Source organism: Scyliorhinus canicula, chromosome 7 (assembly GCF_902713615.1).
Source record: "Scyliorhinus canicula chromosome 7, sScyCan1.1, whole genome shotgun sequence".
Taxonomy (NCBI): Eukaryota; Metazoa; Chordata; class Chondrichthyes; order Carcharhiniformes; family Scyliorhinidae; genus Scyliorhinus; species Scyliorhinus canicula.
Window position 1 is genome coordinate 122,317,559 of NC_052152.1, and position 24,603 is coordinate 122,342,161.

The 24,603-nt window shown below is 48.4% G+C and overlaps 1 protein-coding gene across 1 annotated transcript in view; it reads left to right on the plus strand.

Annotated features, from left to right (window-relative positions):
- phex (phosphate regulating endopeptidase homolog, X-linked) overlaps positions 1 to 24,603 on the plus strand; it is a 371,262-nt gene that overhangs the window by 177,746 nt on the left and 168,913 nt on the right. Inside the window, exons 10-11 of the mRNA XM_038802848.1 lie at positions 13,836 to 13,981; positions 14,120 to 14,213. Coding sequence (XP_038658776.1) covers positions 13,836 to 13,981; positions 14,120 to 14,213 — 240 coding nt within the window. The remainder of the gene's footprint in view (positions 1 to 13,835; positions 13,982 to 14,119; positions 14,214 to 24,603) is intronic.

Consider the following 24,603-nt stretch of genomic DNA (forward strand, 5'->3'; position numbering starts at 1 on the left):
ATGCCCTCAATGTTGGCGAGTTCACTACTGTTGCAGGTAGGGCATTCCACGGCCTCACCACTCTTTGCGTAAAAAACCCACCTCTGACCTCTGTCCTATATCTATTACCCCTCAATTTAAGGCTATGTCCCCTCGTGCTAGCCACCTCCATCCGCGGGAGAAGGCTCTCGCTGTCCACCCTATCTAACCCTCTGATCATTTTGTATGCCTCTATTAAGTCACCTCTTAACCTTCTTCTCTCTAACGAAAACAACCTCAAGTCCATCAGCCTTTCCTCATAAGATTTTCCCTCCATACCAGGCAACATCCTGGTAAATCTCCTCTGCACCCGTTCCAAAGCTTCCACGTCCTTCCTATAATGAGGCGACCAGAACTGTACGCAATACTCCAAATGCGGCCGTACTAGAGTTTTGTACAACTGCAACATGACCTCATGGCTCCGGAACTCAATCCCTCTTCCAATAAAGGCCATCACACCATAGGCCTTCTTCACAACCCTATCAACCTGGGTGGCAACTTTCAGGGATCTATGTACATGGACACCGAGATCCCTCTGCTCATCCACACTACCAAGAATTTTACCATTAGCCAAATATTCCGCATTCCTGTTATTCTTTCCAAAGTGAATCACCTCACACTTCTCCACATTAAACTCCATTTGCCACCTCTCAGCCCAGCTCTGCAGCTTATCTATGTCCCTCTGTAACCTGCAACATCCTTCCGCACTGTCTACAACTCCACCGACTTTAGTGTCGTCTGCAAATTTACTCACCCATCCTTCTGCGCCCTCCTCTAGGTCATTTATAAAAATGACAAACAGCAACGGCCCCAGAACAGATCCTTGTGGTACGCCACTCGTAACTGAACTCCATTCTGAACATTTCCCATCAACTACCACTCTCTGTCTTCTTTCAACTAGCCAATTTCTGATCCACATCTCTAAATCACCCTCAATCCCCAGCCTCCGTATTTTCTGCAATAGACGACCGTGGGGAACCTTATCAAACGCTTTACTGAAATCCATATAAGACCATAAGACCATAAGACATAGGAGTGGAAGTAAGGCCATTCGGCCCATCGAGTCCACTCCGCCATTCAATCATGGCTGATGGGCATTTCAACTCCACCTCCCAGCATTCTTCCCATAGCCCTTAATTCCTCGCGACATCAAGAATTTATCTATAAGATATACACCACATCAACTGCTCTACCCTCGTCTACCTGGTCAGTCACCTTCTCAAAGAACTCGATAAGGTTTGTGAGGCATGACCTACCCTTCACAAAACCATGCTGACTGTCCCTAATCATATTATTCCTATCTAGATGATTATAAATTGTATCTTTTATAATCCTCTCCAAGACTTTACCCACCACAGACGTTAGGCTCACCGGCCTATAGTTACCGGGGTTATCTCTACTCCCCTTCTTGAACAAAGGGACCACATTTGCTATCCTCCAGTCCTCTGGCACTATTCCTGTAGCCAATGATGACCTAAAAATCAAAGCCAAAGGCTCCGCAATCTCTTCCCTGGCTTCCCAGAGAATCCTAGGATAAATCCCATCTGGCCCCGGGGACTTATCTATTTTCACCTTGTCCAGAATTGCCAACACTTCTTCCCTACGCACCTCAATGCCATCTATTCTAATAGCCTGGGTCTCAGCATTCTCCTCCACAATATTATCTTTTTCTTGAGTGAATACTGACGAAAAGTATTCATTTAGTATCTCACTTATCTCCTCAGCCTCCACACACAACTTCCCACCACTGTCCTTGACTGGCCCTACTCTTACCCTAGTCATTCTTTTATTCCTGACATACCTATAGAAAGCTTTTGGGTTTTCCTTGATCCTACCTGCCAAAGACTTCTCATGTCCCCTCCTTGCTCGTCTCAGCTCTCTCTTTAGATCCTTCCTCGCTTCCTTGTAACTATCAAGCGCCCCAACTGAAACTTCACTCCTCATCTTCACATAGGCCTCCTTCTTCCTCTTAACAAGAGATTCCACTTCTTTGGTAAACCACGGTTCCCTCGCTCGACCCCCTCCTCCCTGCCTGACTGGTACGTACTTATCAAGAACATGCAATAGCTGTTCCTTGAACAAGCTCCACATATCCAGTGTGCCCAACCCTTGCAGCCTACTTCTCCAACCAACACATCCTAAGTCATGTCTAATGGCATCATAATTGCCCTTCCCCCAGCTATAACTCTTGCCCTGCGGGGTATACTTATCCCTTTCCATCACTAATGTAAAGGTCACCGAATTGTGGTCACTGTTTCCAAAGTGCTCACCTACCTCCAGATCTAACACCTGGCCTGGTTCATTACCCAAAACCAAATCCAATGTGGCCTCGCCTCTTGTTGGCCTGTCAACATATTGTGTCAGGAAACCCTCCTGCACACATTGTACAAAGAATGACCCATCTAATGTACTCGAACTATATCTTTTCCAGTCAATATTTGGAAAGTTAAAGTCTCCCATAACAACTACCCTGTTACTTTCGCTCTTTTCCAGAATCATCTTCGCCATCCTTTCCTCTACATCCCTAGAACTATTAGGTGGCCTATAGAAAACTCCCAACAGGGTGACCTCTCCTTTCCTGTTTCTAACCTCAGCCCATACTACCTCAGAAGAAGAGTCCCCATCTAGCATCCTTTCCACCACCGTAATACTGTCCTTGACTAGCAGCGCCACACCTCCCCCTCTTTTGCCCCCTTCTCTGAGCTTACTAAAACACCTAAACCCCGGAACCTGCAACAACCATTCCTGTCCCTGCTCTATCCATGTCTCTGAAATGGCCACAACATCGAAGTCCCAGGTACCAACCCATGCTGCCAGTTCCCCTACCTTATTTCGTATACTCCTGGCATTGAAGTAGACACACTTCAAACCACCTACCTGAACACTGGCACCCTCCTGCGAAGTCAAATCTGTGCTCCTGACCTCTATACTCTCAATCTCCCGTACCCCAAAACTACAATCCAGGTTCCCATGCCCCTGCTGAATTAGTTTATATCATTATATCATTGAATAAAATCGTGTTGGATCTTCTCCAGTGTTAGAGGTCTGTCTCTCGCCACACTGCATCAAGCGCAGTCCACGTCGAACCAACCTGCCTAACTCATCATGGTACCGGAGTGATACTGAAATTTGATGGACCTACCTCGAGTGAATCAGCGTTGACCAGCAAACAGCCATCCGGTGACATGGAAAACATCCAGCCTCCTCCCCAGTTCCGCATCTCCGGCAACCTCGGCGCTAATTGGAAGATCTACAAGTAAAAGTTCCTCTTGTACATCGAGGCCGCCGACCTCGAGGCCGCATCGGATGCCAGGAAGATCACGCTATTTCTCTCCACAGCCGGGGACCATGCCATCCACATCTACAACTCCCTTACATTCGCTGAAGGCGAAGACAAGACGAAAATCAAAACAGTCCTGCTGAAGTTCGACAGCCAGTGCGACATTGAGGTGAATGAGAGCTTTGAACGGTTCATTTTGGTGGTGTTAGCAATTCTGGAAAGTGTGAAAATAGCTAAGTCCCCTGGGCCAGATGGGATTTATCCTAGGATTCTCTGGGAAGCCAGGGAGGAGATTGCTGAGCCTTTGGCTTTGATCTTTCGTCATCTTTGTCTACAGGAATAGTGCCAGAAGACTGGAGGATAGCAAATGTTGTCGCCTTGTTCAAGAAGGGGAGTAGAGACAACCCCGGTAACTATAGACCAGTGAGCCTTACTTCTGTTGTGGGCAAAGTCTTGGAAAGGTTTATAAGAGATAGGATGTATAATCATCTGGAAAGGAATAATTTGATTAGAGATAATCAACACGGTTTTATGAAGGGTAGGTCGTGCCTCACAAACCTTATTGAGTTCTTTGAGAAGGTGACCAAATAGGTGGATGAGGGTAGAGCAGTTGATGTGGTGTATATGGATTTCAGTAAAGCATTTGATAAGGTTCCCCACGGTAGGCTATTGCAAACAATACGGAGGCATGGGATTCAGGGTGATTTAGCAGTTTGGATCCGAAGTTGGCTAGCTGGAAGAAGACAAAGGATGGTGGCTGATGGGAAATGCTCTGACTGGTGTCCAGTTACTAGTGGTGTGCCACAAGGATCTGTTTTGGGGCCACTGCTGTTTGTCATTTTTATAAATGACCTGGAGGAGGGCGTAGAAGGATGGGTGAGTAAATTTGCAGGTGACACTAAAGTCGGTGGAGTTGTGGACAGTGCGGAAGGGTGTTACGAGTTACAGAGGGACATAGATAAGCTGCAGAGCTGGGCTGACAGGTGGCAAATGGAGTTTAATGCAGAAAAGTGTGAGGTGATTCATTTTGGAAGGAATAACAGGAAGACAGAGTACTGGGCTAATGGTAAGATTCTTGGTAGTCTGGACGAGCAGAGAGATCGCGGTGTCCATGTACATGGATCCCTGAAAGTTGCCACCCAGTTTGAGAGGGTTGTTAAGAAGGCGTACGGTGTGTTATCTTTTATTGGTAGAGGGATTGAGTTTCGGAGCCATGAGGTAATGTTGTAACTGTACAAAACTCTGGTGCGGCCGCATTTGGAGTATTGCGTGCAATTCTGGTCGCCGCATTATAGGAAGGATGTGGAAGCATTGGAAAGGGTGCAGAGGAGATTTACCAGGATGTTGCCTGGTATGGAGGGAAGATCTTATGAGGAAAGGCTGAGGGACTTGAGGCTGTTTTCGTTAGAGAGAAGAAGGTTAAGAGGTGACTTAATTGAGGCATACAAGATGATCAGAGGAATAGATAGGGTGGACAGTGAGAGCCTCTTTCCTCGGATGGTGATGTCTAGCACGAGGGGACATAGCTTTAAATTGACGGTAGATAGATATAGGACAGATGTCAGAGGTAGGTTCTTTACTCAGAGAGTAGTAAGGGCATGGAATGCCCTGCCTGCAACAGTAGTAGAGTCGCCAACACTAAGGGCATTCAAATGGTCATTGGATAGACATATGGACGATAAGGGCTTTAGAGTGGTTTCACAGGTCGGCGCAACTTCGAGGGCCGAAGGGCCTGTACTGCGCTGTAATGTTCTGTGTTCTATGTTCTATTTTCCAGCACAGACTTCAGGGTAAGGATGAACCTTTTCAGTCCTTTTTGACCCATCTCCGCCTCCTCGCGCAGTCATGTAACTATGACTCGACAGCTGATTCCATGATCCGGGATCAGATCGTTTTCAGGGTCCACTCCGACTCCCTTCGGCAGCAGCTCCTGAAATTCAAGCAGTTGACCATCCCTGTCGCTATTGAGACGTGCGTTGTCCATGAACATGCTAACAATCGTTACTCCCACATCAGGGTGGCAGAGAATGCAAAGCTGGCCTCCCACGATGCGGAACGGGAGCAGGCCATCGCACAGATACAGGGCCTGAGTATCGAGGAGAGTGGCCGTTTCGCGCGCTTTTCCCGGGTCCCTGTGCATGCGCGCCACGACCGAGTGGTCGACGAGACCGATGTCCCGACTGCGCAGGTGCGTATGTTGATCGACTACACTGCGCATGCGCGATGGCGCACGGAACGCGCTGACGTTGGCGTCATGACGTGTCCGAATTGTGGCTCCGCCCACTTAAAGCGGCAATGTCCGGCAAAAGGACGCCGATGTATCCAGTGTGGCAAGCTTGGCCACTACGCAGCCCTTTGCAGATCTGCTCCACCACTCAGCAGCCAGCGATCCCAGCTGCGGCGCAGACGTGTCCATTCAATACAACAAGGCATGCCAGATTCCGATCCCGACAGCCCAACAGACCCTGATGCTGACTGCCTCAAGTCCCCATACCAGGTGGGCATCATAACGATGCATGCGCTGCCCTCCATCACGACGGCGAAGCACCTCTCGATCCTCAGTGTGGATCCCGACGACGAGTGGTGTGCTGTCCTCACAGGTAACAAGGCTCGTATCCGGTTCAAACTGGACACCGGTGCATCGGCGAACCTCATCTCAAAATCTGATCTCGACACCACCCGCGTCAGACCAAGTATTCTTCCACCGGCCTGCCAGCTCCTTGACTACAATTGCAATGCCATAGCTGCCAGTGGCTCGTGTCAACTAGGGGTATCCAACAAGGCGCTCAAGGCGACGCTGCGGTTTGAAATCATCGGGCCTGACAGAGCATCTCTGCTCGGTGCTCGCGCCCACAAGCTCCTGAACCTGGTTCAGCGAGTCCACACCATGTCATCATCACCAGCGACTGCCTCACCTGATGGAAACTTCCAAGCTGACATAGATGACATCATCACGCAGTACCACAGCGTATTCGACGGAATGGGCATGCTCCCATATCGATATAAAATCCTGCTAAAGCCGAACGCCACCCCTGTAATTCATGCATCACGCCGGGTGTCGGCTCCCCTCAAGGATCGTCTGAAGAAGCAATTACAGGACCTCCAAGACCAGGGCATCATATCGAAGATCACAGAGCCCACAGACTGGGTCAGCTCCATGGTCTGCGTAAAGAAGCCGTCAGGGGAGCTTTGCATCCGCATTGACCCCAAGGATCTAAACCGCAACATCATGCGGGAGCATTACCCGATACCAAAACGTGAAGAGTTGACCAGTAAGATGGCTCATGGCAAATTCTTTATGAAGCTGGACGCCTCCAAGAGTTTTTGGCAAATACAGCTGGACGTGTCCAGTCGCAAGCTGTGCACATTCAATACCCCGTTCGGTCGCTACTGCTACAACTGGATGCCCTTTGGCATCATCTCTGCCTCAGAGGTATTTTACCGCATAATGGAACAAATGATGGAGGGTATCGAGGGGGTGCGAGTGTACGTCGACGATGTCATTATCTGGTCCATAACGCCCCAGGAACACATCGCTTGCCTCAAGAAGGTATTCCAGAGAATCCATGAGCATGGTCTCCAGTTCAATAGGGCCAAGTGCTCATTTGGTCAATCGGACATTAAATTCCGAGGCGACCACATCTCGCAGCAAGGCGTGCATCCAGATGCCGACAAGGTCTCGGCGATCAACGCCGTGAAGACCCCGGAGGACCAGAAGACGGTCCTCCTTTTTCTCAGGATGGTCAACTTCCTCAGGAAATGAATTCCCAATATGGCGTCCCACACCACAGCCCTCCGCCATCTTGTCAAGGAGTCGACGGAATTCCAGTGGCTGCCCATACATGAAGAGGAATGGCGTGAGCTGAAAGCAAAGCTCACCACAGCCCTGGTTCTGGCGATCTTCGAGCCAACCAAGGAAACCAAGATATCAACTGATGCAAGCCAGGACGGCATTGGGGCGGTGCTCCTTCAACAGGATGATTCCTTGTCCTGGGCTCCAGTGGCATATGCCTCCAGGGCCATGATGCCCACTGAGCGAACGGTACGCTCAGGAATGTACCTGATTGAGAAGGAACGTCTGGGCCTCCTGACAGGGAGTTTCACGACTATGTTTACGGCCTGCCAAAATTCACGGTAGAAACGGACCACAGGCCTTTAGTCCACATAATGCAGAAGGATTTAAATGACATGACGCCTCAGTTACAGCGAATTCTTCTTAAGCTACGCTACTACGACTTCGAACTTGTCTACACGCCAGGCAAAGAGCTCATTGTTGCAGATGCCCGGTCCATTACCACACTGTGTGAACAAACTGACTTCATCTGCCACATAGAAGCGCAAGTGCAATTGTGTGCCACCAACCTTCCAGCCTCTGACGAACGAGTGGTCCAAATTCGTGAGGAAACGGCCAAGGATCCTCTGCTGCAGTGAGTGATGCAGCACCTTACCAATGGCTGGCAGAAGGGACAATGTCCCCAGTTCTACAGCGTAAAGGATGACCTGACGGTGGTGGATGGCATCCTCCTGAAACTCGACAAGATCGCAATTCCTCAGAGCATGCGGGCTATGGTGCTCGGCCAACTCCATGAGGGTCACCTTGGGGTCAAAAAATGCCGACGCAGATCTTGGGAGGCGGTCTATTGGCCGGGCATCAGCCAGGATGTTGCCAACACAGTCCTCAACTGCCCTACATGTCAGAAATTTCAGCCGGCTCAACCCAAAGAAATGTTGCAGCAACACCAGATCGTGACCTCTCCGTGGTCCAAAGTCGGTGTCGGCCTTTTCCACGCCAAGGGGCGTGACTATGTCCTCCTGGTCGACTACTTCTCCAGTTACCCAGAAGTGGTGAAACTGTCCGACCTCACGTCAAAGGCAGTGATCAAAGCCTGCATAGAAACGTTCGACAGGCATGGGATACCGTTCACGGTGATGTATGACAACGGTCCCTATTTTTACAGCCAGGAGTGGTCTGATTTTGCACGGTTATGCAACTTCCGTCACGTAACCTCCAGCCCCTACTCCCCGCAGTCAAACGGGAAGGCTGAAAAAGGGTCCATATTGATAAGAGGTTGCTATGCAAGGCTGCAGACTCAGGCTCCAACTTCAACCTGGCAATGCTGGCATGCAGGGCAACCCCGCTGTCCACTGGGTTGTCTCCAGCACAGATGCTCATGAATCGCACTCTGAGGACCACAGTTCCAGCCATCCATGTTCCAGACCTTGACCACCTCACGGTCGTACAGAAAATGCAGCAGTCTCGGGCCCACCAGAAATCAGCATATGGCGCTCATGCCATGGATCTACCCGAGCTGGTCCCAACTGATCATGTTCGTGTACAGTTGCCTGACGGCGGCTGGTCAGCCACAGCTGTGGTGGTCAAACAAGTGGCCCCAAAATCGTCCCTTGTCCGCATGGCTGATGGCTCCCTGCTACGGCACAACAGACGGGCACTGTGAAGAGTTCCACGCCCGCTACCTGACCGAAGTGCCCCGCCGCCTACGATGCTTCCTCCAGACGTACTCTACCACAAAGCCACCGATCCACCAGCAATCCTGACGGCCCCCACGACCACCGCGATGGCAGCGATCTCGCCCATCCAAGTGCAGGCGGCTCCTGATCCACCTCTGCAGCGATCAACAAGAATTTGTCGCCCAATACAAAGACTAAATCTATAGACTGAACTTTTGTACATTTTGTGACCTCATCGATTTGACCTCTATAAATATTGTTTCGTTTGCCATGTATCTGCACTATTGACACCTTCCTATGTATATACGTTCATTTCGACACCTTTTGTATATAGTCAGGCACGTACATATACGCACGCACACCTTAATATTTATTTATCTAAAAAAAAAGGGGAGATGTCATAATATCTACTCAGGTATATAATGAGGTGCAGACAGGCAGTGATTGACACATAGGATGACCAGTAAGCACACAACACAGTGCAGCCAATCACCAAACAGGACACAACCACTATAAAGCCAGAGGACACTAGGTTTCCCGCTCTCTCTGGACCCAGCCACTGAGACAGTCAGAGTCCACGAGCTAGCCAGTGCAAACACCATGCAGTAAGTCTGGTCAGGCTAGTACCAGGTCTCCAGTCAGTTCAGTATAGTGTCGACCCACAGCTGAGCATGTATATTAGTTATATCGTTGAATAAAATCGTGTTGGATCTTCACCACTGTTAGAGGTCTGTCTCTCGCCACACTGCATCAAGTGCAGTCCACGTCGAACCAACCTGCCTAACTCATCAGTGGGGATGAGGGTGGAGCCATGCCCGAAAGTGGCAGTCTTCGGGGTATCAGACCAGCCAGATCTATTCCTGGGGAGAAGGGCGGACGCCCTTGCCTTTGCCTCCCTGATCGCCCGCCGTAGAATCCTGTTTGGCTGGCAGTCAGTAGCACCACCCAAAGCTGCAGACTGGCTGTCCGACCTCTCGGAATCTCTCCAAATGGAGAAAATCAAATTCGCCATCCGAGGGTCAGACGACGGCTTCCACAGAACGTGGGAGCCGTTCACCCAATTGTTCCGGGACCTGATTGTGGCCAACAAACAAGCAGAAGAATAGCCAGGTAGCCAAGAATCAGGGGAAAGTTGCCGAGACGGAGGAGGGAGGCATAGACCGGGGGGTTGGGGCGGGGGGAGGGATAACAGCTAAACCTAAGAGAAAAGAAAGGCGAACCACAGGAGAAGGGGAGGGGGAAGGGGTTAAGGGGCGGAGGGGGTGAGAAGAGGGAGGAGACAGGGAACAATAGAGGGGAACCAGAGAGGTGGGGGGGGAGCAAGGGAATAATAACCGGAAGGAGGGCACGGGAAACGATAACAAACTTGGCAAATACAGGAACAGAGAGCAAGGGAAACATGGGCGAAAGGCGGGATGAACGGCCAAAGTGGAGGTGAATGCGAGACGACAATGGCAGCGAAAACCGTCCGGGAGAAGCAAGTAACCAACAGCAGATCCATTCGCGTATTGCCCTCTCTGTATCGGACAGAAAAAATGTAATTGTTTCTTCGGCACCCAAATGAATATGTACCTCCCCAGTTTCTCTCCCCCCCCCCCCCCCCCCCCCCCCCCCCCCACCCCCACACAAACAGGTGCAAACTGACGTGTTAAAAATAATATTGTTAACTGTACAGAGTTGCTGTTGTTGAGCTACTGCATAACGCCCTACCAGTTTTTTTTCTGTGCAATTTCTCCTGTTCTATTTATATATATATATTTTATTCTGTGTACATAACTGTAAATATACTTTGTTCAAAAACCCCCAAAAAAGGTAACAGTGTGAACAGGTGTTTAATGTGACAACGTATATATAGATTTGTCGCTTAGCGCCTATCACTAAACTGTGCCCTGTATCCATGCCAACAGAACAGATGTCTAACTTTCTGGCCTTACGGGCCCTAACGCTATGTCTTGGCGGATTCCCCAGATTGTACACAGGGGTGGAGGTGGCCTGCAGTGATTTCCCCCCCTGTGACCTGGCGTCCATCTTCTGGGGCGATCGGACCTGGATGGACTCGACTGCTGCTCAGGCATCTCAGATGGCGTGGTGCCGCCCTATTCTACCCACTGCTCCAGGGACAGGAGGGTGTGAGTGGGGGAGTTTGAGGTGCTGTGGTGTTCCTGCACCTCCCCTAGAGGAGTCACCGACATGGGTCCTATCACCTCCTCCTCCCTAGGGGTGCTCGATGGCCCCCAGGCTACTCCATGAGACCGGTGTGGGAGCAGAGCTATCCACTGAGACTCCACAGGCACCTGGAACTGCCAGTCTTGGAGGTCCACTCTGAACTTGACCAGGGTGCGCACGCTCGGGGCCATGGAGCACAGGGAGTGGACCATCTCCGTCTGGGACTGCGCCACATCATCCATTGACTGTGCCACCACCTTCTGGGCCTGTGTCACATCAGCCAGTGACTGCGCCATCTCCCTATGGGACTGGGCCACAGCCACATAGGCCAGCACCTGGGAAATGCTGGCAATAGTCCCACCAAGGCCTGTTGTGACTGGGCCACGCTCAGGAGCACCGCTGCGATGTCCAGGTGACTCTGGCACATGGCTGTCTGTGAGGCGGCAACCCTGTCCTGGTCCTCGGCCAGCATCTGCACAGAATGCCCCAAGCCACATATACACACTGCTCTCCCCACACACACCATCCCAGCCAACAAGATGGCAGCAAGATACGCGGCACCACTCTTCAGCGATTGGAGACCCATCTGGACGCGGTGGAGGAGAGGCAGCCATCCCTGTAGCTCAGCCTGGAAAGGAGGTTGCCAGCTGCCACCGTATGCTGATCCATAGCCAAAACCTCGCTGCCAAAGCCTCCACCATGGACGCCATCTGTGCGGTGTTGACCTGAATGGCACACATGGTCGGCACCACCTCCTACTCCTGCAGGCGGTTGGATGCCTCCACCTGCACCTGCATCTCCAAAATGGATGGGACTGTCCGTTCCTGAAGCCCAAAACCTGTCTGGATGGCAGCTAGTTCCTCGGGTCGGTCTGCCTTCCAACTGTCCGCCCCCTCGGGTGTTCCTACCTCCACCTGCTGTACCGGGTCAGCTGCCTGGTGCGCACCAGATAATGTCCCAGGAGCCTCTTCACTAAAGTGCCCAAACGAGGTGAGTGTCTCTGGGGTGGTGGAGGGTGTTGGAGACAGCTGTGATGGGAAATCCGTGTCATCCTCCGACCCGAGCTCCGGGGTCTCCTGAGTCTCGGGCGGAGGGCTGGTGTCCGAGCTGCTCTCAGCGTCACTGCTCGGTTCACGGAGGGGGCTCCGGCTGTGGCACTGGCTGGGGGAAACTAGGTGGGCAGCCCCATCGCCAGCAGGTCCTGCAAGACACAAGACAAGATGCAAGATTAGACCATGGGCCAGGGGGAGGAGTGGGGGTGTTGGGGGTGAGGGTGTTATGGGGTGAGGATGGTATGGGAGTAATGGCAGTGTTGAGTTGGGGGGGGGGGGGTTTGACACATGTATCACAGAGAACCGCAATTCAGCAGGGTCTCACTTCCTCGCTCGCGGCCGAGCCCCACCTAGGCGACCTCCCTTTCTATCGGGCTGTCGACCACGTCCAGGGCCCTTTGCTCTACCATGGTGAGGGTCTGCAGACCCAGTAGTCCCCTTCCAGCTTTCTGCCGCTCCCGGCGGTTGGGCTGGCTTCTCCTGGGGCACCCCGCAAATGGAAAACAACAGCATCAGACAGTCCGGCACATGCAGCCCAGCGGGTGGGTAGCTGATGGCCTCAGTGGCCAGGGCACCCAGCCATGGCAGCCAGTATGGATTCTGGCATATGGGGCAGGGTGGAACTTTGGCGGTCCTCTGGGTTGTGGGTGGGAGGGGTCATGGGTCAATGGGACGGGGTTATTGCCAGGGACACAGGGTTGCCTTCTCACCCTGGCCGCCCTGAATAGGTCGTGCAATTGTTTCCGGCACTGCTGGACAGTCTGGACGGTAATACTGGTGGCGCTGACCGCCTCTGGCACCTACAACCAGGCATGGCGAACGGTGGCAGCTGGCAACCTCCTTTCCAGGCTGAGCTACAGGGATGGCCGCCTCTCCTCCACCACATCCAGATGGGTCTCCAGTCGCTGAAGAGTGGTGCCGCGTGTTTTTATTGCCATCTTGTTGGCTGGGATGGTGTGTGTGGGGAGAGCAGTGTGTATATGTGGCTGCATCTTGTCAGCCTCCTGAGTGTCAATTGCGAAACTGGCGAATTTCGCACCATTTCTCATTGGAATCGATTGTATTCCACGTGGCACCGGTGCTAGCCCCTCATCAGTCATTGAATTGGTCCAGATGCGGCGCCAGTTTTGCTGTCGTGGAACTCCACGAATCCTGCCCGGGTGTCAACACTTAGTCACAGAAACGGAGAATCCTGCCCAGGGAATTTGTCAGTATTCGAAATGCAGGTCCCTTTAAGAGTAAACCAGGTCTGGCTTCACAGTGAATTGAGAGCAGGGGATGCTCATTGAAGCCAGTACTCATGACCTCCAGGGTCCCAGGTTCGATTCCCGGCTGGGTCACTGTCTGTGCGGAGTCTGCACGTTCTCCCAGTGTCTGTGTGGGTTTCCTCCGGGTGCTCTGGTTTCCTCCCACAGTCCAAAGATGTGCAGATAGGTGGATTGGCTGTGCTATATTGCCCGTAGTGTCCAAAAAGGTTAGGAGGTGTTATTGGGTTACGGGAATGGGGTGAAAATGAGGGCTTACGTGGGTTGGTAGAGACTCGATGGGCCGAATGGCCTCCTTCTACACTATATGTTCTATATTCTGCTGTGTAATTCATTCAATGTTCAACAGCCCTATGTACTCCAGTCCGAGTATACTCCCATCAGCCCCAACTTTCCTGCGAAATCTCCCAAACTGCGATGTCAGCTTGTAGGATTTGTGTGAGATGAGGAAGTCTGCCTAAGGTTGCAGTGGAGCAGGCAGCTGGACGGCATTTGCCAGCGGGAGGCTCGCTCCAGCTGTCGTGTCTGTAGCACTGTAACATTCCAGCATTTCATAACTTGTGATAAATAATCTTGTGTTCTCAGTTTGATTGGCTGAAGTATATAAAGCTGGTGATCGATGCTGATCTCTACCCTGAGCTTTCACACATCAACACATCAGAAGAGGTCATTGTGCATGTTCCCCAGTATTTCAAGGATTTGTTCCAGCTGTTGGACACTGTGGACAACAGGTAAGGTTAATGTGATGGAAGATTTAAATTCCATTATTTGCGTATGTTGCTCTATCCATGGATCCTTGCATACTTCAGTTCACCCACTCTCTGATGTTGAATGAAGTAACTCTGTCCAATTCTGTCACCCGATTCCAGAACAATTGCCAACTACATTGTGTGGAGGATTGTGTACAGGAGGCTCGGAAATCTCAGCCATCGATTCCTCACAAGGCGCCTTCAGTTTTTCAAGGTAAGTGCTGACAGCTGGAATTAGCGGCATCGGGAGTGTACCCTATTGCATTGCACACATGCAGCATGTGCCCCATTGTATCACACACTCAGTGTGTATCTCATTGTATTACAAACACACACAGTGTGTACTGCATTTTATCACACACAGTTTGTATCCCATTGTATCTCACACACACAGTGTGTGTTTCCCATTGTATCTGACACACACAGTGTGTGTATCCCATTGTATCACACACACAGTGTGCATCACACACACAGTATGCATCCCATTGTATCTCACACACAGTGTGTATCCCATTGTATCACACACACAGTGTATATCACACACACAGTGTGTATCCCATTGTATCACACACACAGTGTGTATCCCATTGTATCACATGCAGTGCGTATCCCATTGTTTCACACACACAGTGTGTATTCCATTGTATCACACACACAGTGTGTATCCCATTGTATCACACGCAGTGCGTATCCCATTGTTTCACACACACAGTGTGTATCCCATTGTATCACACACACAGTGCGTAATCCATTGTATCACACACACAGTGCGTATCCCATTGTATCACACACACAGTGTGTATCCCATTGTATCACACACACAGTGTGTATCCCATTGTATCACATACACAGTGCGTATCCCATTGTATCACACACACAGTGTGTACCCCATTGTATCACACACAGTGTGTATCTCATTGTATCACACACACACAGTGTGTCTCACACACAGTGTGTATCCCATTGTATCACACACAGTGTTTCTCACACACAATGTGTATCCCATTGTATCACAGAAAAAGTGTGTCCCATTGTATCACACACACAGTGAGTATCCCGTTGTATCACACACACAGTGTGTATCCCATTTTTCACACACACAGTGTGTATCCCAATGTATCACACACACAGTGTGTATCCCAATGTATCACACACACAGTGTGTATCCCATTGTATCACACACACAGTGTGTCTCACACACAAAGTGTGTCTCAATTTGTATCACACACAGTGTTTCTCTCACACACAGTGTGTATCCCATAGTATCACGCACACAGTCTATATCACACACACAGTGTGTATCCCATTGTATCACACACACAGTGTGTATCCCATTGTATCACACACACAGTGTGTATCCCATTGTGTCACACACAGTGTGTATCCCATTATATCACACACACAGTGTGTATCCCATTGTGTCACACACAGTGTGTATCCCATTATATCACACACACAGTGTGTATCCCATTATATCACACACACAGTGTATATCCCATTGTATCACACACACAGTGTATATCCCATTGTATCACACACACAGTGTATATCCCATTGTATCACACACACAGTGTGTATCCCATTGTGTCACACACACAGTGTGTATCCCATTGTATCACACACACAGTGTATATCCCATTGTATCACACACACACACACACACACACACACACAGTGTGTGTCCCATTGTATCTCACACAGAGTGTGTATCCCATTGTATCTCACACACACTGTGCATCCCATTGTATCTCAAACACAGTGTGTATCCCATTATATCACACACACAGTGTGTATCCCATAGTATCACGCACACAGTCTATATCACACACACAGTGTGTATCCCATTGTATCACACACACAGTGTGTATCCCATTGTATCACACACACAGTGTGTATCCCATTGTGTCACACACAGTGTGTATCCCATTATATCACATACACAGTGTGTATCACATTATATCACACACACAGTGTATATCCCATTGTATCTCACACACACAGTGTGTGTATCCCATTGTATCTCCCACACACAGTGTGTGTATCCAATTGTATCTCCCACACAAAGTGTGTGTATCCCATTGTATCTCACACACACAGTGTGTGTTTCCCATTGTATCTGACACACACAGTGTGTGTATCCCATTGTATCTCACACACACAGTGTGCATCCCATTGTATCACACACACAGTGTGCATCACACACACAGTATGCATCCCATTGTATCTCACACACAGTGTGTATCCCATTGTATCACACACACAGTGTATATCACACACACAGTGTGTATCCCATTGTATCACACACACAGTGTGTATCCCATTGTATCACACACACAGTGTGTATCCCATTGTATCACATGCAGTGCGTATCCCATTGTTTCACACACACAGTGTGTATCCCATTGTATCACACACAGTGCGTAATCCATTGTATCACACACACAGTGCGTATCCCATTGTATCACACACACAGTGTGTATCCCATTGTATCACACACACAGTGTGTATCCCATTGTATCACACACACAGTGCGTATCCCATTGTATCACACACACAGTGTGTACCCCATTGTATCACACACACAGTGTGTATCTCATTGTATCACACACACACAGTGTGTCTCACACACACAGTGTGTATCCCATTGTATCACACACACAGTGTGTATCTCATTGTATCACACACACACAGTGTGTCTCACACACACAGTGTGTATCCCATTGTATCACACACAGTGTTTCTCACACACAATGTGTATCCCATTGTATCACAGAAAAAGTGTGTCCCATTGTATCACACACACAGTGAGTATCCCGTTGTATCACACACACAGTGTGTATCCCATTTTTCACACACACAGTGTGTATCCCAATGTATCACACACACAGTGTGTATCCCATTGTATCACACACACAGTGTGTATCCCATTGTATCACACACACAGTGTGTCTCACACACAAAGTGTGTCTCCGTTTGTATCACACACAGTGTTTCTCTCACACACAGTGTGTATCCCATAGTATCACGCACACAGTCTATATCACACACACAGTGTGTATCCCATTGTATCACACACACAGTGTGTATCCCATTGTATCACACACACAGTGTGTATCCCATTGTGTCACACACAGTGTGTATCCCATTATATCACACACACAGTGTGTATCCCATTATATCACACACAGTGTATATCCCATTGTATCACACACACGGTGTGTATCCCATTGTGTCACACACACAGTGTGTATCCCATTGTATCACACACAGTGTGTATCCCATTGTATCACACACACAGTGTATATCCCATTTTATCACACACACAGTGTGTATCCCATTGTATCACACACACAGTGTATATCCCATTGTATCACACACAGTGTGTATCCCATCGTATCACACGCACAGTGTATACCCCATTGTATCACACACACAGTGTGTATCCCATTTTATCACACACAGTGTGCATCCCATTGTATCACACACACAGTGTGTATCCCATTGTATCACACACACAGTGTGTATCCCATTGTATCACACACACAGTGTGTACCCCATTGTATCACACACACAGTGTGTATCTCATTGTATCACACACACACAGTGTGTCTCACACACACAGTGTGTATCCCATTATATCACACAGTGTTTCTCACACACAATGTGTATCCCATTGCATCACAGAAAAAGTGTGTCCCATTGTATCACACACACAGTGAGTATCCCGTTGTATCACACACACAGTGTGTATCCCAATGTATCACACACACAGTGTGTATCCCATTGTATCACACACACAGTGTGTCTCACACACAAAGTGTGTCTCCCTTTGTATCACACACAGTGTTTCTCACACACACAGTATGTATCCCATAGTATCACGTGCACAGTCTATATCACACACACAGTGTGTATCCCATTGTATCACACACACAGTGTGTATCCCATTGTATCACACACAGTGTGTATCCCATTGTATCACACACAGTGTGTATCCCATTGTATCACACAGACAGTGTATATCCCATTTTATCACACACACAGTGTGTATCCCATTGTATCACACACACAGTGTATATCCCATTGTATCACACACACAGTGTGTATCCCATCGTATCACACGCACAGTATATACCCCATTGTATCACACACACAATGTGTATCCCATTGTATCACACACACAGTGTGTATCCCATTGTATCACACACAGTGTGCATCCCATTGTATCACACACACAGTGTGTATCCCATTGTATCACACACACAGTGTGCATCCCATTGTATCACACACACAGTGTGTATCCCATTGTATCACACACACAGTGTGTATCCCATTGTATCACACGCAGTGTGTATCCCATTGTATTACACTCACAGTGTGTATCACATTGTATTTCGCACACAGTGTGCATCCCATTGTATCACACACAATGCGTATCCCATTGTATCACTCACAGTGTGTATCCCAGTGTATTTTGGAAAATGTAAAAATAGATAAGTCCCCTGGGCCAGATGGAATTTATCCTAGGATTCTCTGGAAAGCCAGGGAGGAGATTGCAGAGCCTTTGTCCTTGATCTTTATGTCGTCTTCGTCGACAGGAATATTGCCGGAAGACTGGAGGATAGCAAATGTTGTCCCCTTGTTCAAGAAGGGGAGTAGAGACAACCCTGGTAATTATAGACCTGTGAGCCTTACTTCGGTTGTGGGTAAAATGTTGGAAAAGGTTATTAGAGATAGGGTTTATAATCATCATGAAAAGAACAAGTTGATTAGCGATAGTCAACACGGTTTTTCGAAGGGTAGGTCACGCCTCACAAACCTTATTGAGTTTTTTGAGAAGGTGACCAAACAGGTGGATGAGGGTAAAGCGGTTGATGGGGTGTATATGGATTTCAGTAAGGCGTTTGATAAGGTTCCCCACGGTAGTCTATTGCAGAAAATACGGAAGTATGGGATTGAAGGTGTTTTAGCGGTTTGGATCAGTAATTGGCTAGCTGAAAGAAGATGGCAAATGTTCATCCTGGAGTTCAGTTACTAGTGGTGTACCGCAAGGATCTGTTTTGGAGCCACTGCTGTTTGTCATTTTTATAAATGACCTGGAAGAGGGTGTAGAAGGATGGGTTAGTAAATTTGCAGATGACACGAAGGTCGGTGGAGTTGTGTATAGTGCTGAAGGATGTTATAGGATACAGAGGGACATAGATAAGCTGCAGAGCTGGGCTGAGAGGTGGCAGATGGAGTTTAATGCGGAAAAGTGTGAGGTGGTTCACTTTGGAAGGAGTAACAGGAATGCAGAGTACTGGGCTAATGGCAAGATTCTTGGTAGTGTAGATGAACATAGAGATCTCGGCATCCAGGTACATAAATCCCTGAAAGTTGCCACCCAGGTTAATAGGGCTGTTAAGAAGGCATATGGTGTGCTAGCCTTTATCAGTAGGGGGATTGAGTTTCGGAACCACAAGGTCATGCTGCAGCTGTACATAACTCTGGTGCGGCCGCTCCTGGAGTACTGCGTGCAGTTCTGGTCTCAACATTATAGCAAGGATGTGGAAGCTTTGGAAAGGGTTCAGAGGAGATTTACTAGGATGTTGCCTGGTATGGCGGGAAGGTCTTACGAGGAAAGGCTCAGGGACTTGAGGTTGTTTTCGTTAGAGAGGAGAAGGCTGAGAGGTGACTTAATAGAGACATATAAGATAGTCAGAGGGTTAGATAGGGTGGACAGTGAGAGTCTCTTTCCTCGGATGGTGATAACCAACACGAGGGGACATAGCTTTAAATTGAGGGGTGGTAGATACAGGACAGATGTCAGAGGCAGTTTCTTTACTCAGAGAGTAGTAGGGGTGTGGAACGCCCTGCCTGCAACAGTAGTAGACTCGCCAACTTTAAGGGCATTTAAGTGGTCACTGGATAGACATATGGATGAAAATGGAATAGTGTAGGTCAGATAGGCTTCAGATGGTTTCACAGGTCGGCGCAACATCGAGGGCCGAAGGGCCCATACTGCGCTGTAATGTTCTATGTTCTATGTTCTAAACAGTGTGTATCCCTTTGTATCACACACACACACACACTGTGTGTCCCATTGTATCTCACACACAGTGCGTATCCCATTGTATCACACACACACAGTGTGTATCCCATTGTATCTCACACACACTGTGTATCCCATTGTAACACACACACATTGTGTATTTCATTGTATCACACACAGTGTGTATCCCATTGTATCTCACACACAGTGTGTATCCCATTGTATTTCACACACACATAGTGTGCATCCTATTGTATCTCACACACACAGTGTGCATCCCATTGTATCTCACACACACAGTGTGCATCCCATTGTATTTCGCACACACACAGTGTGCATCCCATTGTATCTCACACACACTGTGTATCCCATTGTATTTCACACACACACAGTGTGCATCCCATTGTATCTCACACACAGTGTGTATCCCATTGTATTTCACACACACATAGTGTGCATCCTATTGTATCTCACACACACAGTGTGCATCCCATTGTATCTCACACACACAGTGTGTATCCCATTGTATTTCGCACACACACAGTGTGTATCCCATTGTATCTCACACACACTGTGTATCCCATTGTATTTCGCACACACACAGTGTGTATCCCATTGTATCTCACACACACAGTGTGTATCCCATTGTATTTCACACACACACAGTATACATCTCATTGTACCTCACACACACGGTGTGTATCCCATTGTATCAAACACAGTGTGCATCCCATTGTATCTCACTGTGTGTGTGTGATGCAATGACGTTCACACTGTTTGTGTGATACAATGGGATACACACACACAAAGTGTCTATCGCATTGTATCACACACACGGTGTGTACCCCATTGTATCACTCACACACAGTGTGATCCCCATTGTATCACACACACAGTGTGCATCCCATTATATCACACGCACAGTGTGTATCCCATTGTATCACACACACAATGTGTATCCCATTGTATCACACACACAGTGTGTATTCCATTGTATCACACACAGTGTGTATCCCATTGTGTCACACACACAGTTTATACCCCATTGTATCACACACACAGTGTGTATCCCATTGTATCACACACACAGTGTGTATCCCATTGTATCACACACACAGTGTGTATCCCATTGTATCACACACACAGTTTATACCCCATTGTATCACACACACAGTGTGTATCCCATTGTATCACACACAGTGTGTATCCCATTGTGTCACACACACATTGTGTATCCCATTGTGTCACACACAGTGTGTATCCCATTATATCACACACACAGTGTGTATCCCATTGTATCACACACACAGTGTGTATCCCATTGTATCACACACACAGTGTGTATCCCATTGTATCACACACACAGTTTATACCCCATTGTATCACACACACAGTGTGTATCCCATTGTATCACACACACAGTGTGTATCCCATTGTATCACACACACAGTGTGTATCCCATTGTATCACACACACAGTTTATACCCCATTGTATCACACACACAGTGTGTATCCCATTGTATCACACACAGTGTGTATCCCATTGTGTCACACACACATTGTGTATCCCATTGTGTCACACACAGTGTGTATCCCATTATATCACACACACAGTGTGTATCCCATTGTATCACACACACAGTGTGTATCCCATTGTATCACACACACAGTGTGTATCCCATTGTATCACACACACAGTTTATACCCCATTGTATCACACACACAGTGTGTATCCCATTGTATCACACACATTGTGTATCTCATTGTATCACCCACACATTGTGTATCCCAGTGTATCACACACAAACAGTGTGTATCCCATTGTATCACACACACACACACACACACACACACACACACAGTGTGTGTCCCATTGTATCTCACACAGAGTGTGTATCCCATTGTATCTCACACACACTGTGCATCCCATTGTATCTCAAACACAGTGTGTATCCCATTATATTTCGCACACACACAGTGTGCATCCCATTGAATCCCACACACAGTGTGTATCCCATTGTATTTCGCACACACACTGTGTGTCCCATTGTATTTCACACACAGTGTGTCTACCATTGTATCACACATGCACAGTGTGTATAGGTATAGAGAAAGACAGCCCGGAAAGGCCCTTCGGCCCACGATGTTGTGCCGAACTTTTGTCCGATGTTAATCATAGAATTCTGGACACTAAGGGCAATTTATCATGGCCAATCCACCCGACCTGCACATCTTTGGACTGTGGGAGGAAACCGGAATACCCGGAGGAAACCCACGCACACACGGGGAGGATGTGCAGACTCCACACAGACAGTGACCCAAGTCGAAATCGAACTTGGGACCCTAGAGCTGTGAAGCAATTGTGCTATCCACAATGCTACCGTGCTGCCCTTAAGAAGGAATTAATCTACACTCCATTATTCTACCCTAATCCATGTACCTATCCAATAGCCGCTTGAAGGTCCCTAACGTTTCCGACTCAACTACTTCCACAGGCAGTGCATTCCATGCCCCCACTACTCTCTGGGTAAAGAACCTATCTCTGACATCCCCCCTATATCTTCCACCATTTACCTTAAATTTATGTCCCCTTGTAATAGTTTGTTCCACCCGGGGAAAAAGTCTCTGACTGTCTACTCTATCTATTCTCCTGATCATCTTATAAACCTCTATCAAGTCGCCCCTCATCCTTCTCCGTTCTAATGAGAAAAGGCCTAGCACCCTCAACCTTTCCTCGTAAGACCTACTCTCCATTCCAGGCAACATCCTGGTAAATCTCCTTTGCACCTCTTCCAAAGAGTCCACATCCTTCCTAAAATGAGGTGACCAGAACTGCACACAGTACTCCAAATGTGGCCTGACCAAGGTTTTGTACAGCTGCATCATCACCTCACGGCTCTTAAATTCAATCCCTCTGCTAATGAACGCTAGCACACCATAGGCCTTCTTCACAGCTCTATCCACTTGAGTGGCAACTTTCAAAGATCTATGAACATAGACCCCAAGATCTCTCTGCTCCTCTACATTGCCAAGAACCCTACCGTTAACCCTGTATTCCGCATTCATATTTGTCCTTCCAAAATGGACAACCTCACACTTGTCAGGGTTAAACTCCATCTGCCACTTCTCTGCATCCTATCTATGTCTCTTTGAAGCCGACAATAGCCCTCCTCACTATCCACAACTCCACCAATCTTCGTATCATCTGCAAATTTACTCACCCACCCTTCAACTCCCTCATCCAAGTCGTTAATGAAAATCACAAACAGCAGAGGACCCAGAACTGATCCCTGCGGTATGCCACTGGTAACTGGGCTCCAGGCTGAATATTTGCCATCCACCACCACTCTCTGACTTCTATCGGTTAGCCAGTTCGTTATCCAACTGACCAAATTTCCCACTATCCCATGCCTCCTTACTTTCTGCATAAGCCTACCATGGGGAACCTTATCAAATGCCTTACTAAAATCCATGTACACTACATCCACTGCTTTACCTTCATCCACATGCTTGGTCACCTCCTCAAAGAAGTCAATAAGACTTGTAAGGCAAGACCTACCCCTCACAAATCCGTGCTGACTATCCCTAATCAAGCAGTGTCTTTCCAGATGCTCAGAAATCCTGTCCCTCAGTACCCTTTCCATTACTTTGCCTACCACCGAAGTAAGACTAACTGGCCTGTAATTCCCAGGGTTATCCCTATTCCCTTTTTTGAACAGGGTCACGACATTCGCCACTCTCCAATCCTCTGGTACCACCCCTGTTGACAGCGAGGACGAAAAGATCATTGCCAACGGCTCTGCAATTTCATTTCTTGCTTCCCATAGAATCCTTGGATATATCCCGTCAAGTCCGGGGGACTTGTCTATCCTCAAGTTTTTCAAAATGCCCAACACATCTTCCTTCCTAACAAGTATCTCCTCAAGTTTACCAGTCTGTTTCACACTGTCCTCTCCAACAATATGGCCCCTCTCATTCGTAAATACTGAAGAAAAATACTCGTTCAAGACCTCTCCTATCTCTTCAGACTCAATACACAATCTCCTGCTACTGTCCTTGATCGGACCTATCCTCGCTCTAGTCATTCTCATATTTCTCACATATGTGTAAAAGGCCTTGGGGTTTTCATTGATCCTACCCGCCAAAGATTTTTCATGCCCTCTCTTAGCTCTCCTAATCCCTTTCTTCAGTTCCCTCCTGGCTATCTTGTATCCCTGCAGCGCCCTGTCTGAACCTTGTTTCCTCAGCCTTACGCAAGTCTCCTTCTTCCTCTTAACGAGACATTCAACCTCTCTTGTCAACCATGGTTCCCTCACTCGACAATCTCTTCCCTGCCTGACAGGCACACACATATCAAAAACAGGCAGTACCTGTTCCTTGAACAAGTTCCACATTTCACTTGTGTCCTTCCCTGACAACCTATGTTCCCAACGTATGCACTTCAATTCTTGTCTGACAGCATTGTATTTACCCTTCCCCCAAATGTAAACCTTGCCCTGTTGCACGCACCTATCCCTCTCCATTACTAAAGTGAAAGTCACAGAATTGTGGTCACTACCTCCAAAATGCTCCT